Source organism: Gobio gobio, assembly GCF_949357685.1.
Source record: "Gobio gobio genome assembly, chromosome: 17".
In the NCBI taxonomy this organism is placed as follows: domain Eukaryota; kingdom Metazoa; phylum Chordata; class Actinopteri; order Cypriniformes; family Gobionidae; genus Gobio; species Gobio gobio.
Genome location: NC_137110.1, coordinates 26636554 through 26653306, shown reverse-complemented (window position 1 = coordinate 26653306; position 16753 = coordinate 26636554). Strand labels below are relative to the sequence as shown.

Here is a 16753-nt window from a genome sequence, read left to right as displayed (position 1 = left end):
AGTCTCGTCATCGTCTCGTCTTCGTCATGGAAAAAAAGGTCGTTAACGAACATATTTAGTCTCGTCTCGTCTGACGAAATTAACACTACCAGAGAGGCATGAAATCGCTGTCACAGACCTTTTCCTGGACCGTTCCCACCTGGTGGAATGACCTGCCTATCTCAATTCGTGCGGCCGAGTCTGTAGCCATTTTCAAAAAACGTCTAAAGACATCTTTTCCAGCAACACCTGACCGATCGAGAATAGCACTTATCATTCTATTCATTGTCTGTCTGTCTAATTTATTTATAAAAAAAAAAAAAAAAATTCTGTTCTGTGCTAGATTAACTGAGACTTGTTACAGCACTTGCATATTGTTGATATTGTTGCCCTTGGACTGCTCTAGCTGCTTCTATTGCCCTCATTTATAAGTCGCTTTGGATAAAAGCGTCTGCTAAATGACTAAATGTAAATGTAAATACAAAAACGTATGTTTTCTGGGGTTTTTATGCTATCTTGAACGGTATTTGAAGTAATGTATTACAAAATCAATAGGTACATCACTGAACGAGCCGACTCGTGACACAATTTTGTTTGATGGACATAGACAGAGTACCCACACTTGAAAACAGGAAGGTGTTGTTAAGTAATCATTGTCATAAGGTCAATACAATGACCAATAAAATGCTGAGGTAAAAAGGAAGGCAGGACGGGAAAGCTGCTTTTTTGAAAATGAAAACTAGTTGCAAATTGCTATAGGGAGTTGGAGCTTTAAAATAAGTGTGATCCTATAAGTGCCTTGCAGGGCGCAATGATCAGTGCCTCAACCAAACTGAGTTAAGCAAAGCCTTCTGGGAGATTAATGAAATGAAGTGAGTCAATGAGTGAGGTAAAGTACTCTCTGATGGTTAGACTAATGAGTTTTTCCTTCAGTCCCCTAAACCAATGCGCACTGGTACCAGAACGGCTGGAGAAAACCACATGGGGTTTCCTGGTGTTGTGTTCAGCAGCACAATTCCACTGAGAAAAATAAGCTTTTAATTCATCATTAGAGGACAGACATTACAGGAAATTGCAGGCTTTGAGCTTTATAACATCTAAACATCTAAACTTTGACCTGAATCATTTGACATCAGAATTGGTTAGTTTGGTTGGTGGGCTGAAGAACCATTCAAGCCCATTTTGAGTATGATTAATCCACATTAAAGGGGTGGTGTTGGGATGTTTGCTAACATTATACCACTACTCCTTAGCCAAGAACGAAAAAAAACTTTTCTGTGTATATATTGGGGCCTTCAATGTTTTTGTTTTGTTTTTGTTTTTTTGGGGTTGAAAGTTAAAAAAAATATTTATTGCTATCGTCTATAGTCTCAGGACCATAAAATGTTTGTCCAATCATTGCATTCAATCCAGAGCAAGAATGTCAGACAAACAGCAGCCACCCTTTACAGTTCCTAATTACAGTAATTACATGGTTTGGTTTGATTTTGATGGATTTTGTTGGAACTAGTGGAACTATTTTTATGTTTTCAAACAGAGGTGTAGGTTTTAATTTTGACATTAGGGACATAAAAGCAGACCTAATTGTACCTTAGAAGGAAGCTGCATATGTAAACAAACAGTTTATAATATATCCATTACTGTTTATTGTATCTGTATACAATGTAATACCAAAATTCTTGCGCTATGCCACTGGGATTAAAATGATTCAATGAATTAAGTTCAAATACAAACAATGTCTCCATACAGCAATCACAAGCATCGCTAGAGACAACTAAAATCCAAAAATCAGTCCGAACTCTGAACCCCGTCCAGACCTGCTTCCAATCTGTTCCCTGAGAAATAACCCCTACTGTTCTGGGGGTTAAAATGAGCAGGATCTTCTGGGTTTTACCTAACCTTAACAGTTATTTGTGTAACTGAATTAAACTTACAATGTCTAATCATGTTTGTGCTACCAAAGTATGTTATTAAAAGAGTCTGCTAACGATTAGCAAGTTAGCATTCTCATACTTAGGAGACAAGGGGAAAAAAAACAAATCTACATGTTAGCCTAAGGAAGCAATAGTATCACACCGTCTAAGATTAAACCTGCATATTATGTTGTTAACTGCACACATTAAAATAAAGATTTATTTGCATGAGCCAAGCGTAACTTTACACCTTTCCTAAACACTGTGAACTAATCACGAGTCACAAACTGACTTCCAGTAAACATGAGGTAACTTCACAAAGAACTTGTGGCAATCTAAACCTCATTGCTTACTCATATAGCCACATACACACTGCAGCAAAACTTTGTCAATTCACCTTTTAGTGCTTAATCCTGTTCTGTACACACAGAGTTTAGTCATTTATGGGAGTGACAACCTCATTCTACAACTGAATTTACTCCCAAAAAATGTAGGTAGCAGGTTTTGTTAATATTGTACACCCCTATTTAAGGGTAGATAAGCAAATTACCTCAAACACATATGGACCATAAAGTTGATGTGTGTAAATTATGGCCACTCGTCTGATACTAATTCTTTGGATAAACAGTCTTGCCTCAAACTCTTACAGATCAAACCAAGTCTCCACAGGCCAGTGGTAGAATGTGTTACATCCTTGTGTGTGTACAGGCGTGTTTGTTAAAGAGAATTTAAGAAACTGTTTCTTCATATCTGTTATAACACATTTATTGCTTGTGTAGGTTAATCATATATCTGTCTATAATATCATGAAACTGAGATTCAATGGCAACAGGATAAAACGAGCACTAAGCTTTGACTGACAAGTTGTCCTTGGGAACAGGGCCATCGCTAGAGGGGAGAAAGGTTGTGATGATTCTCGGTGCCCCTGTGATTTCAACTCAACTCTTGGAAGGTTTGGTTCGATTAAAACCAACTCTGGTGCGATTGCTCTGTTAGTGTGGTTTATCTGAATAAGTGTAAATGCTGCAATCTGAACCTTAGTGTGCACCAAATGGCAAAGACCCCTGAGAAGGTGGGTCTCAAATCGTTTCCAAGCATACTCTGGTCCGGTTTGACTAGGGTTGCCAACCGTTCCGTATAATACGGAATCGTCCCGTATTTAAGGCATCAATGAAGCGCATTCAGCGTATTTTGTCCCGTATTCAGGCATATGAGAAACTGAGAATTAATCATTCCTTTGAGACAAATCATTGTTAGATTTGCGAACATAGCCATTCATAGCCAACATAGACCCAGCAGAATCCTATGCCGGTGACGATTGGTCGCTCCCGCTTCACAGCGAGTGGCTCGCGCTAACGGAAAATCCCTGTCACTGTTCGCATTTTGATTTCGGCAAATCAGTTTGGGCGGATGAAAACAGCGTGATTATTGTTCATGAGTCCAACATTCAGCCATGCAAGAAAACATGCACTCTCCCTGAGGGAAGACGTGATCAAGAAGGTGGAAGAATTGTGGCAAGGTGGAAGAGCAAGAGACATGGGAGGAGCGAGCGAGATCGATGTGCGTGATTGAGAATGAGCGTCACCTGCGAGGCACACCGGTCTCGAGTCCTCTCATGAGGGAGCACGGAGGCAAATAAGGACGAGCAACTCCAGTGAAGGACGAGAGAGGACCAGGCCTGGATTTTAAGTAGTGTTTTGTTTACGCTTTGTTATGTGTGTGCACGGCAGTCGTCCGTGAGGGGCTGCCGCTTTTACTTTAATTTTGTGTTCATTTATTTTGATTAAAATGTTTGCCGGTTTCCGCCTCCTTCTTCCCACACAAACTAACAACGTTACATAGGTGCCAAAGCCCGGGAGGAAGGAGGGACATGCTGTCGAAGAGCCCTCGCTGCTAATGGGGATCGCGGTGCTGTGGAGGTCGGGCAGCGCGGATGGATGAGGACCGCGAGTGGCTGCCCGAGGCGGTGGTGCTGGAGCGAGTGAAGATCTGGTGGGATGGAGAGCTCGCTGTTTTTACATTAATTTACATTTACATTAATTAATAATATCACAATAAACAATACAATTTTCATGTCCTTACTTGCTGCATGACTACAACAGCGTCCTGGCCCTAATTCATGAACAACGCGCTGTCTGTAACTTACTTCACCTGTCACTGATGCTAGCACTCATGCCTTGTGATGGGATACGTGTAGGCTCAGGCTCAGCTCAATGTCCGCTTTTAGATCATTTCCGATAGATACTGATACGCCTCTGAGCTTTTCAAATTGCTCATCGCCTTACCATCACAGGCTACTGAATCAAGAAAATAGCTAAAAATGCTACCGTACGCGATACGAGGCCACTTCTTCACGTCATCCTCCCAACCAACTACCGCGGAGGATAAAGGTACTGTTGTTTCACCCGTTTGAAAGTTCGTTGAGGTTGTGTTCCCACATCGTTAGCCAATTTGGATAGCTTGAATGACTGTCAACTGTTGAATGTCAATAAGCTATGTTTCCATCCACCTATTTTTATGCGCATTTTGGGATAATGTTATTGCATCAAAAAAATGCTGAATGGAAACGCCAAGATGCAAATTAATTCTATAAATGCACATAAAAAATGTATGCAGTCGTTTGAGTCGGATACATTTTCTATCCGATACGAAAACGTGTGCATAAACTACGATGGAAATGCATAAAGTCCCGCTTGTTTACTTCGAACCGGAAGACGCTCCCACTTTTGATGCAAGGCTTCATGGGGCGTAGGAAACTTGTGGATAAGGACGAGCGAGGACCAAGCCTGGATTTTAAATTGTGCTTTGTTTACATTTTGTTATGTGTGTGCGCGGCAGTTGTCCGTGCCGCTTTTACTTTGATTTTGTGTTCGTTTATTTTGATTAAAAGTTGTTAAACGTTCGCCGGTTCCCGCCTCCTTCTTCCCACACGAACTAACAACGTTATAAACATTTTATATTTAAGTAACTTGTAGCGTATTCTTAACCTCATTATTGAAACACAAAATAACCAGTAAAGTCTCAAGCACCAAAAGCAATCCTCTAAGTTCTCTTTAATCAAAAAATATGCATTTTCATTTATTCATACATGGTTGCAACAAAATTTTGTTAAACATGTTAAGTGCCATTGTTTAAAGGTCCCATGGCATGGCATTTTTCTATTATTTTATAATGTTTCCTGAGGTGTACTTATATTGTTAGTATGATTTTTACATCATAAAATGTCATAATTTAGAAATAAAAGGCATTTTTTTCTATACTGCTGTTTGCCCTGTGGCTGACTGCCCTGTTTCAAGAGGCGTGTCTGCTGAGACTTCAGTAAAAACGCCCACTGTTGTGATTGGCTGACATCTTTGCATTTGAAATGAGCGGAGGGGGCGTGGTTTAACGAGGTCTACGAGGCACGAGCTGCTGCCAGAGAGACGGATGGTCCGGAGTTCACTTCACATCAGTTCTGTCAGTCTCAGTTCAGTGCTGTTGTAGTTACAGCATATACTTCAGGTTATTAGTCTATTTCTAGTCGGAGGGACTGTCACTCATGTCAGAAAGTTATTAACTTTAGTAAATTATGGATCCAGCGCTGACTGGAGACGCAAACCGTTTAGAACGATTCAGTCCGATTTGGTGTACTGATTCGGTTCACTAAAAAGAACCGGTTCAAAAGAAAGATCGTTCGCGAACCAGACATCACTAATGTACCAGAGACTGAGCTCAGCGATCGCTAACAAAGTTATTTATAGTAACTACTGAGTTATGAGAGCGCTGTCAGTCAGCGCGAGTTTATTGTGTTTGTATCTGAGAGTTCTGAATAAACACGAGTCCCAGTCACACCGAGTCCGTCTTCATCATTATTAGCAACTTTGTAACACATGCAAAGTACCATTACAGCTGTCGAGATGAACGAGTAAGTGTTGATAATAGCATTATTTTTTAGATATGTTCCTATCATAAGAAAAGCGTCAGTGACGCCCATTGAGTACACAGCGCAAACAAAGACACAACAGCATTAATCAAATGTAATCCAGTTTATTGTGGGAATAGCTGGCTAGCCCGGATATGCTCACGCTTACCCCCGTCTGCTTAATCTTGCGCCGCGTAAGGCGCCTCCACTGTGGGCCAGATGCAGTACTGGGGGTCGGGGATGTTGAAGGCCGTCCGGCCAGCCCGAGCTTCGGCGTGCGTGAGGTTTATCTCTAAAGAGATGTGAGTCTGCCGATATTTAGAAGAAACTCATGACTGTATGCACATTTTAGAACAGATAGACGCGACGAGGACGTACAAAAACACTGACTCACAAGATAGAAAACACGAAAACACCGTTCTGTCGGGAGAGAGAGAAGCCGCAGCGTGTGCACGAATAATAAATAATTAGCTACACATAAGAAATCACTGATCACAGATCAGAAGGAACTAAAAAAAGACTTATGTTTTCATTTGTACATCCAAACACTGAGAAACTGCCAGCATTCACTCATCTCTCGAGCGTTTGCATGGGCGTGCCAGATTCTCAGGGCGGAGGAAAGGGAGGTAACCGTTCCTGCTTGGACGTCAAACCAGGAGACTTCAGGATTGGCTCGTCTGGCCTGTCATTTTCTCAAAGGCAGAGAAAGACAGCCAGAACTCGGGTTTACACCGATCAACATTTCTATCCACTTGGGGACAATATTCAGGCTAGGGGAACTCATATTAATGTTGAAAAACCTCATAAAATGAAAATTTCATGCCATGGGACCTTTAAAAAAATATTTTATTTGCTGTAATTTCAAAGACGTTCAATTATGCTTTCAAATTTGTATCTTCCTGACAAAAAAAAACCTTTTGTTGATCATTTTGAATAGAGGTTGATGATATTTAATATCCCTTTAATATCCCCTATTTATTGAAAATAAATATTCAATCATTTGATCATGTAGCCACATTATATCTATGGGACTGAACCATATAGGCTCTGGAAATTATTGGGCCTTAAAAATTAAGAAACCAAAAGTAAAAAGTGTTTTAAGAATTAGAATTTAAAAGGATATTAAGGTATCTTCAAAATAAGTAACAAACTTTGATAAAAAAAAAAAAACACAAGTGCTTTTTCCCATTTTTGAACGGTCACCTTTGGCATATATTGCAACAAAGATTGCTAAAGTCAACATATTTCACAAATAGATCTACCAATCTCTGTGTAAAAATAAAATAAGGATGCTGCCATCTTTCTAAAGTCATGTTTACACCGCTGTGAAAATTGTCATTCTGACCCCCACTACAAAATATTGAATTACTCAGTAAATATACATCTATCACATTTAATATTTTGTCTTTTTTTTCTCTTCATTTATGTTTGTCTTCAGAAACAAAATCCGGGAAAGTTTGTGAAATTTGGTTAATTTTGACACGGAATGACCCACATGTGTTTGTCTGAGAACCTTTTATACACACACTTAACTGCAGATACTGAAATGATATACACTGTTTGGTACAGTACAAATATTTTGAGTGTCCCTTATTTTCCTATAAAGAACCATGATTGTCCCTTATTTTCTGTTCCAGAAGTTGGCAACCCTAGGTTTGACTAAAATATGAACGCAGCACAAACGAAAGACATCTAAACAAACCAAAAACAGGATATGGTGTCACAAGATTGGACCCTAAAAAGGACTGAATGCTCGAGCACCTGGTTCTTCTCTTAAGAGCTACCTTACCCATTACAGTTTGGTACAGGCATCGAAAACGCCGCCTCCTTGCAGCAGATCTTTGTTTGTGTCCCCTTACACATTTTATAAGCTTTTCACAATTTATGTTTTATGTTTACTGGCATGTCATGTGACCATTAACTGACATAAGATAACCATGCAAATGTCATTCAATTATTGAAATATTAACTGAAAATCTCAAAGGGGTGCTTCTTGTAAATGTATTACATCTAAGGGATTTAGTAGACAATCTTCGGCTGATCTACAAGGAGATATAGGCCTATATCCTATGGGCCGATTACAGTCACTTCATCTTTAAAGGCACAATTTAATAACATTGTTAAAGGTACTCTTAAATGAATATCCATTGCAGAGCAATAAGATTACATACAAAGGGAAAGCCAATGGCTAACCTTGCAACTTGTGTTGACCTGAAGCTGGACCAAACTGGTAAATCCACATTCATTGATTAACTGGCCTGATAACATCTAGTGATCGGGACCGTAATTATCTGACTTAACTTTCAGTATGACCTTATGAAATGCACACTGCATATGTCCTATACTATTTCCTACACTGCATATTTCCTATAAGAAATATAGGTCTTTAATACTTGGAGAAAGGTATCCGTTAAAATAGCATTTAAAATCGCATATATATGACCAGCCAAACCTTGACCCCTAGGACACAACTAAGTAACATGGACTCAAGCAATGGCATGAGTTTAGGGACTATATTTTTGTCCAATCAATGACAGCTGCGCTGTTTAAGGTGAATATTTTTGAAAATCTATATTGGAACCGTTAGTGGCAACCTCCTTTAAAACAATAGTTCACCCAAAAATGAAAATTCTGTCATGATTTACTCAACCTTGTGTTGTTCCAAACCTGTTTGTCTTTCTGTCTTCTGCAGAACACAAAAGAAGTTTTCTATGGGTTTTTTTTTCTTCTTTTTTGTACATACAATGAATTGACTTTCATTGTATGGACAAAACACTTTTCACGCTGCACTTAACCTTGGGTTATAGTTGTTCAAAACCCCACTTTTAACCCCAGGTAGAGGAATGTTTCACACTAATTTAGAAGTTGTTAGCCCCAAAAAGCATGGGCGTTAATTATTTAAATCATAAAGTTAAATTATAAGAAGAAGAAAAAACAACAATCAAAATAAAAAATAAAAAAAAGATTAAATATTTAATTTGTTTATGCTCTGCAGCCTCTCAATTTTCTATGTAATTATAGTGTCCTGACTAGTGACCGATCTGTGTGTGCATTTCCACAAAAAACTGAAATTATTTACAAAAAAGATTTACGGAGAATCAATCAATTATGAATAATTTACTGCCATTCTGTGAGTATTAAGTAATCGTGTAATCAATAAAAAAGAAGCTGTATTCTGATTATGAGTATTATAAAATGTAATATAAAATCAAATTACAGGAATTTAATTTTTGAAATCTGATTACGTAATCCAGATTACCCAACACTGCAAACTTGTATAGTGTGAAATGATGTGTTGGAATGTTACTGTTAGTTGCTTAGCAAAAGACACCCAATCGCGTGCCTCATGTTGATGTACAAACGGTATGTTTTAACATTTGAGCGTCAAATGCAGTGAAGAAGGTTCATTCTTATACTCTGAAAGGTCCATTCAGGAAGTGATAGCAGTCGCCGGCAATATGAGGATGCGCAATGCTAGAATCTTTATGTAAACAGCTTGTGTGCTGCATTCGTAAATCAATCAATTCCTCTAAATAGAACCCTAAGGTTCTTGACTCAGTTTAAGAATGCTTTATGTCAAAAACATTCTACATAAGGAGAAATGTCTTAATGTTTAACAGGTTATTCCAATTTCTTCCAGTGATAAAGTATGTTTACAAGCTGTTCAGTTCATAAAATGTAATTAAAATGTACAATTTAAATCAATTAATTATTAAATAATTAATTTAAATCAACTAAATCCATAAAATGATCCAATTATGAGAACCCCTAAAAGTTTCTATATGAAGCACTTAATAGAACCGTTTGAGGTTCTACAACCTTTTACAAGAGTGCACTGCAAATATAGGAACAGTGCAGTGTGAAATGTCAGTTTATGAATAGCCAGGATTAATTGTTAACCCCGGGTGAATCATGAGCAGTGTAAAATATAAAACAAGATAACCTAGGTTTAGTTTGACCCAGGGTTAACTTTCCCAAATGTGAAAAGTTCTTCAAAATATCTTCTTTTGTGTTCGACAGAAGACAAAACATCATACAGGTTTGGGAAGACATAAGAGTCAATGAATAATGACCAAAAAAAATGGATGAACTATAACTGTACATTTTATTTTCATTAAATAAATTAAGCAGGAAACTGTAACTAAAAATATCCATGCAGTAACGGTTACAAATGGTAATACAATATAAAAATAATCTTGTATTAAAAGTTTCCAAAAAATAACTCCACTAAGAGAACAGGCTCAGGTGTCCACACCATTTTTTCTTTCTTATGAGAATATGCAGAACACCAATTCATGTCTAACCCGAAATCTACTGCTTACATTTACCAGATCAATGTACAAAGTCCTTTACAGTAAGTTTACAGATCTGGTTCAAGTCAGTCAGAATGATAACATTTACTTTGGATGATATGAACAGCGTGCTGTTGAATTTCATGTGATATGGTCAGTCATTCATCAATCATCTGATAGCATAAAGAACAGAATATTACTGGTTATACTCTGTCTAATGATGACAGCCATATGCCAGTGAGGACATATTTTAGCCGATCTTACACTGACAAAAATCATATGGTTCATAACGCATAACATTACAGTTGGCAACACATCCATGTCAAATAAATAAATGCACCACATATCTTAGTATTGTTGAACATGAAGCAATAAGAACATCATTACATAGCAAGGTAAAATATTAGTTAGAGCAAATATGAAGAGGCAGATAAATAAAGCCAGGTCAAAATATCCCGTCGTACACAAATCCACCGTGCAACGGTGTTTATAAACATGTACATGATTATTTAACTCTGAACAGAATAACACTTTATGAGAGTGATGCAGCACACAAATTACACCTACATACAGTATACATGCGGTCAGTTTGACACTTACCGTATCTCGGCTCAGAAGTATAAAGGAAAAAACGGGAATAGAAGAACAACCTTGTTGTGCCGAACAGTCGATGGCAATTCTTCACAAGTATATAAAGTTCTCCTTGTTACAACTGTCACCTTATAAACTCTCTTACTCTATTTGAATGCTCTGCAAAACAGCCTCTGTTAATTTGATACAGCCAAACTCAGAAACCGATCGACCTTTCACTTCTGTACGCGTAAATAAAGCGGAATGGTGGGAACGGTGGAGGACTGGGAGCGCAACAGTTTCTTTCTACACGTCCACAGCGGGAATTTACGAACTCTACTATGGCCGAGGTACAGCTTATACATATTAATTAGGTCATAAAGACGTTGCCTGGTAACCTTCTGGTAGCGTCCAGCCACGTAACCTGATGATTTAGAAAATCGCTCAGGGCTACTGAGAGAACGTCACCTAGCGTAATTAATATTAATGTTTCAAGCCTTCGCCATAGTAACACTCTCGTCTCTATTATGGCTACAGGAGCGCCATCTGCCAGTTCAAACACTACAGGGCAGTATTTCCACGTTCAGTCATAGAAACGTTCACAATTTTCTGCACTTTTTCTTGGGTTATACGTAGTCGGGATTCTTTAATTTATGCAATGTTTTCACTATTTATTTAATTTGTAATTAAAAAAAAAAAAACATTTTGGTAATTACTAAAATGAATACTTTAGAAAACAGGTTATTTTATTTTAAAGTCAAATCAATTGACAATTTTTATTTTATGAAATATTGCAGTATTTTATTTTTAATTCACGTCATCTCTCTGATGACGTGCTCATTGGCGCGAGGGCGGGACAACCTGTCACTCACATGATAACAGCAATAGCAAACCATAAACAACCAACCAATTCCTGATGATAAAAAAAAGCCCCACTCTACTTTTTTTTTCTTGTTTGAGAAGCCGTTTCACTGAGATATACATCACAAGAAAAGACGATCGTTACATCTATTTCAGTACCCCCAAAAAAAATTTAACAACACAGGCTGTCTATAAAACGGGTTGACTTTATTGCTTGGAGAATACAGCTTTTGCAAAGGCATGTGAATACGCTTCTCAACTACACCTTACCAGTCATCACAAGATATGAATTAACCACACATTCACAACTCCACTTTTACACATTGCACCTGTAAAAAATCTGCTATCAAAACATTGTACAAAGTGTGAGTAAGAGCGTTCAGCGGAGTCTGCGCCAAAGCACTCATGTCATACAGAGAGCAAATACCATGAGCAGATTTCCAAAGCCTATATGGTGACTGAATTTTCATAGTTTCTTTGGTACTATAAGACAGATATTATTCTGCACATGTAAATCTTTTCCTTGGAATACTGTTCTGAACACAGGGCAGGTAAAAGCCTATCTACACACAATCTTTATCCTCACTTGAACTAAAATGAACCAAAAAGCAACATCCTACATTACAAATCACGTTCTCTGATCTCTCTCAGCAGAACAAAGAGAAATACGGAAGCGGGGATGAACGGCTGTAAAAATCACTTTCCAAAAATGTTCCCCAATTGTGTCTCTTCAAACTATATTACAAAGACAAATATAAGAGAAATACGCAAATCGCCTAAAACAGGATGCAGCCATTCAAAACAGCTGCTCCTGAATTTAACCAATGACAATTAACATGGTGCGTCTTACGTCACAGCCACTTCACGACTTAACATCCTTCCCACACACATACGGTGAAACGATGACAACTGCCTTCAATTAAATCAGGAACAAATGAGAAAGAAAAGAGGGATTTTCAAGAGCTAATAATTCTAGTTAACAAGTGAATCGAGGCAAACATAGCATGACTGCCCCTGAACCATCATTATGAATTTATACTTGTGGCAATTTAAAAGTTTATACAGGAGACAACACTGCAGAGGTCCTTCTCTGCTAAGGTTTACAGTGGACAGTGTGTGTGTGTGTGTGTGTGTGTGGGAGACCGTACATGTCTGTAAATATATATTTATATATGTGTCAATCTATCTGTGTGCTTCAGAGAAAGCCTGCCGGGATTCACATGTCGTCCTCTTCATCTTCATCCTGGGAAGATCCGGCCTGCTGAGCGGAACTGGCTGAAGCCGCCGCTAACTGTGCCTGCTGGGCGGCCTGCTGCATCTGTAACCACTCCTGCTGTGCTAACTCAGCCTGCTGCTGCCGTGCCTGCAAGACAGCACAACTCATCAGAAGAGACACTTGAAATCTTGTTACAAGGCTGAAAGATACAGAGAGAAAAGTTCATTCATCCGTCTCATGAATAATTCAAAACGCATTTAAAGCTCTTCCAGGATATTTACCTTGGCAAATAATTCCTGCTGTTGACGAAGTAGTTCTTCCTCAGGAATGCCAAGGTTCTCTAGTCGGGAGCTGGCCTTTCTCCGTTTAAGTGCTACAGTTTTACACTCCTGCAGAACGTCTTTTACTTCTGCGATGTATGACCCAAAACCTAGACTTTCAAGTGCTGAAGAAAAAACAAAAAAAAGCATTCACTGTTACATTGGTTTTTAGGAGAGATGTAATGCACAAACGGCAGTGAGCAAGAAACCATTATCTTAACACTGTAAATCTTTTACACGACTGTAAAACAATCATATCCATCCATGTGTTGTGTAAATGTGAAATTAATACTGAAATGCTGAATCTTGCGTACATTAAGACTTGTGTATATTAAGCCTGCTCCAAGATCTGAGCTGTTAACTAAAAGGTTGTAGCTTCAAACCCACCGTTGTCAAAACATTTAAAGGGATAGATCACTCAAAATAATGTTTTTGCTCATATAATTCAAGTCACTGGTGTCCAAAACAACATTTGACCCAACTGACTCGTAGTGGGAAAAACAAATCCAAAAAAGGCATTCCACAGAAGAATGAAAAGCAATCAAGTTTGGAGCTTATTAAACGATTTTCAGGTTAATGTGACTTCCATGTAAACCAATCTAACTTGTTTTAAGATGGTCCTTCAGACAGAAGTCTCACAAAACCCCTTAAAAAACAAGTAATCTGACCAGACTGACAACACTAGGTGAGCAGCTAAGACCAGTAGACCAAATTAGTATGAATTGTATAGAGAATGAGGCGTTGAAAGTGAATGAGGCTGTCAGTCACTATCATCCAGACAAACATCTCATTTTGAGTTCAACAGAAGCAAGCAAGAAACACGGGTGAAGGTGTATGCAAACATTTTTGAGCGAACTACCTCTTTAACTCCAGCTTACTGCACAAACCCTCTTCCAAAATGAAAAATGAGCTGTTAGCGATCTCAACCATCAAGAGGTGCCATCCTCACCGTTTATAACATGTTCAGGGGATATAGTCTTCTTCTCGGATTTATTGCAGATCTCGTTGGCCTCTGATGAGACGAGGTGAATGAACTCTGTGCAGCAGTTGACCACCAGCTCTCTGGCATCGTTCGCTACTCGCACATTGGGAAGCGTTTCTTTAATCATTTTATTGATCGCCGCCCTCGGGATCGTCAGGTCATCGTCGTTCCCCGATGAAGAGGCCATGAGGGACGAGCTGCCGAGACGCTTCAGAGTTTAAAGGCAATCGAAACCAGGCGAAGAGGTTCAATGGGTTGCTAATGATGATACACCCACGGCGAAGGCTTTGTGTGGAGATTCAGATGATGTGGTCGGCTTTCCTATGCAGATCGCTAAAACACTGTCTGAGAGAGTGCAATTTTGAATATAGCTTTGGATTCAAATTCAGGGAGAGGGTGTACGTTAAGTGTTTGGAGGATGAGAGGAGTCAGTACCTTTGGGTTGATCAGTTTACGCTGACTCTCCACATCCACACATCAGTGCTGCTGCTGTTCCTGTGCGCGTTTATAATCATGATTCAACTCCGATCGTTCATTCTCAAGCTGCCTGGATGAACCAATCAACGCCGCGCTTGATCAGCTAAAGCCCGGAGCAGAAATTTGTATACACCCGAAGCTCTTAATTCATTTCTTCAACCACTCGGTTAGCGATCAACGAAATGAACCCCACAATGCAACACTTCCGGATATCCGCTGATTCTTCTGCTTGTTATTGTTTCGTGGGATTGTCCGATACTGCCGCCTACTGTAAGAAACGAAAATTAAGGAATTTAAACTCGTCCCTTCAGCAAATCTCTAAAACCATTCAAATGTTTGATTTGGGAAAGTCACGTGTTGGTGTCCAAGCAGCGAAGTTGTAGGAGTTATGTTGTGCTTGTTATGGTCTTCTTATTTCACTGTAGGCTGCATGTGTAGATATATTACTATATTTACTATATTAGGCCTATATTATTGTAATATGATAGTAGGACTATAATATTGTATTACAGGTCAATTAGTAGCTACACGCAGACAAAGGAACCCAAAATATCAAGTTTAGGTCATGAGGCACAAATTACATCATCTTCCTCATAAATGCTGATGCTTTTGATGTTTTTCTTTGATAGAAGTACTGCGTGTCTTAAAATATAAATAGGACAATTTAGAAAAAATGCTGAACAACCAATTAAATCATAACCCAGAAGATCATTTCAAGTGTTATTTGATGCTCATAATGACATTTGGTATATGCAAGGCACTTTTGTGAGACCTGGCCATAAGGTGGTGCTGTAACAAGTGCATATTTTTATTTATATGAATTGAGAAGCTGTATTCAAACACTTTCCCCCTCTGAAACCTTGAGTGCTTATAATCTAATGGCAATATGATGTGTCATTTCTGCCTATAAAACTCTTTTGAAGTGAAGACATTTTGTTTTGTTTTTTTTACCACAGCCAGTCAGGCGATTTGCATTAAATTCAAAATGTAGAATTCAGGTGCACCCATGTCAAGCCATTATGGAGAAAGATGCAAAATTAAATTTTTGGGAGTGGCCCATTCACAATAGCTGGATTGTCAGATTTGAACCTCACATAGCCATACTGCAGCTTATTCTAAATAAGAACCGGCGGCGGTTACACTTTATTGTAAGGTGTCATTGTTACAGTGTAATTATATATTTGAGTACTGAGTAATATTATAATTAACTATGTACTTATAGGGTAATGGTAGGATTAAGTTTGGTTTAGGGTTAGTTGTATCATTGTATGTATAATTATGCATAATGCACTGTTAATACTGTAAAATAAAGTGTTACCGAACCGGCTGCTTAGACAGTAGGTGACTGACTTAACAGTCCATTAATTTCCGAGGTATTCACCTTATTTTGTAATGCAGAAGTAAGCTATTTTCTGTTAATGTGTGAGACTTCCAAATCATTAGTCACTAAAACTAGAAGAATGAAGCTCTGGGACCATTTTTGGGTTTTCCGCCTGGATTTGGCCTACCCAAATTGAAAAGCTCCCCATACCCACATACAGTGGTCTAAATTCAAAATGTTGGTATTATTTTACAGGAAACACTTTGAAGTTATTAAACACTGCTAAAAGTGATAAACATGTACAAACAAATGGTACCAGAATAATTTTGTGTAAATAAGTTACTTTGTGTAAAACAAATGCCAAAGTGATGCATATCTCCAGAAAGTAGAGACTCTAAGCTTTCAAATGGTACCACATATGAGGTCAGAGCTCCTCCACAGACATTTAAAATTGAAAGTATATACTGTACATGATGATGTCATTCTGGACCCTGTACCGGGTCCGCAGAGTAACAAAGTGCAAACTGTAAAACTCTCGTTACCCTTACCTTCGCCTGACACATGTTCAAATTCCTATAGGCCTATAGCTCCTCCACTGTTCATGTCCTTCTTAACAGTTGTTAAAATAACTTATTTTAATTCATGACATACTGTACATTAATCACCCACATAATTGAATTGTATAGAAACGTATATTAAACATATGTTTTTTTGTTTTTTTTCTTGGAATTGCATATAAGGATTATCTATTAAGACTTAAAGATGACGAAAAAGAAAAAGGAAAAGAAAAAAGATTAGATGAATTAAGAACAATTTATTCAGATGTCTTCAGCTGATGGATGGAAAAGAATTAGCAGGTAACAGAATTAAACAATTTGCAAACTTTTATCCAGCTCTCTGTGATTTAAAATAAAGGATTGT

At 38.3% G+C, this 16753-nt stretch overlaps 2 protein-coding genes across 3 annotated transcripts in view; both read right to left on the bottom strand.

The window, feature by feature from the left end:
• The window catches only part of gng12b (guanine nucleotide binding protein (G protein), gamma 12b), an 88070-nt gene extending 77275 nt beyond the window's left edge, over positions 1 to 10795 (bottom strand). Inside the window, exon 1 of the mRNA XM_079841274.1 lies at positions 10686 to 10795. The gene's annotated coding sequence lies outside the window, so the exon portion shown is untranslated. The remainder of the gene's footprint in view (positions 1 to 10685) is intronic.
• Positions 8535 to 14726, bottom strand: dr1 (down-regulator of transcription 1). 2 transcript variants are annotated; one of them, XM_079841273.1, is made up of 4 exons: positions 14470 to 14726; positions 14002 to 14379; positions 13014 to 13177; positions 8535 to 12879 (listed from the first exon to the last, which is right to left on the bottom strand). In XM_079841273.1, the coding sequence occupies exons 2-4, from the start codon at positions 14219 to 14221 to the stop codon at positions 12733 to 12735; spliced, it is 531 nt and encodes a 176-aa protein (XP_079697399.1). In that variant the 5' UTR covers positions 14222 to 14379; positions 14470 to 14726; the 3' UTR covers positions 8535 to 12732. The 2 variants fall into 2 exon arrangements, with proteins under 2 accessions (XP_079697399.1, XP_079697398.1); XM_079841272.1 differs by having other exon boundaries at positions 14002 to 14726.
• Positions 14727 to 16753: the final 2027 nt, after the last annotated feature.

Excerpts from the sequence above, each read along its gene's own strand:
- dr1 (XM_079841272.1), bottom strand. The coding sequence starts at position 14,221 with ATGGCCTCTTCATCGGGGAACGACGATGACCTGACGATCCCGAGGGCG. Across the intron at positions 13,178-14,001 it reads CCCTGAACATGTTATAAACG|CACTTGAAAGTCTAGGTTTT; the intron begins GTGAGGATGGCA and ends TTTTTTCTTCAG. Across the intron at positions 12,880-13,013 it reads AGCAGGAATTATTTGCCAAG|GCACGGCAGCAGCAGGCTGA; the intron begins GTAAATATCCTG and ends GCTGTCTTGCAG.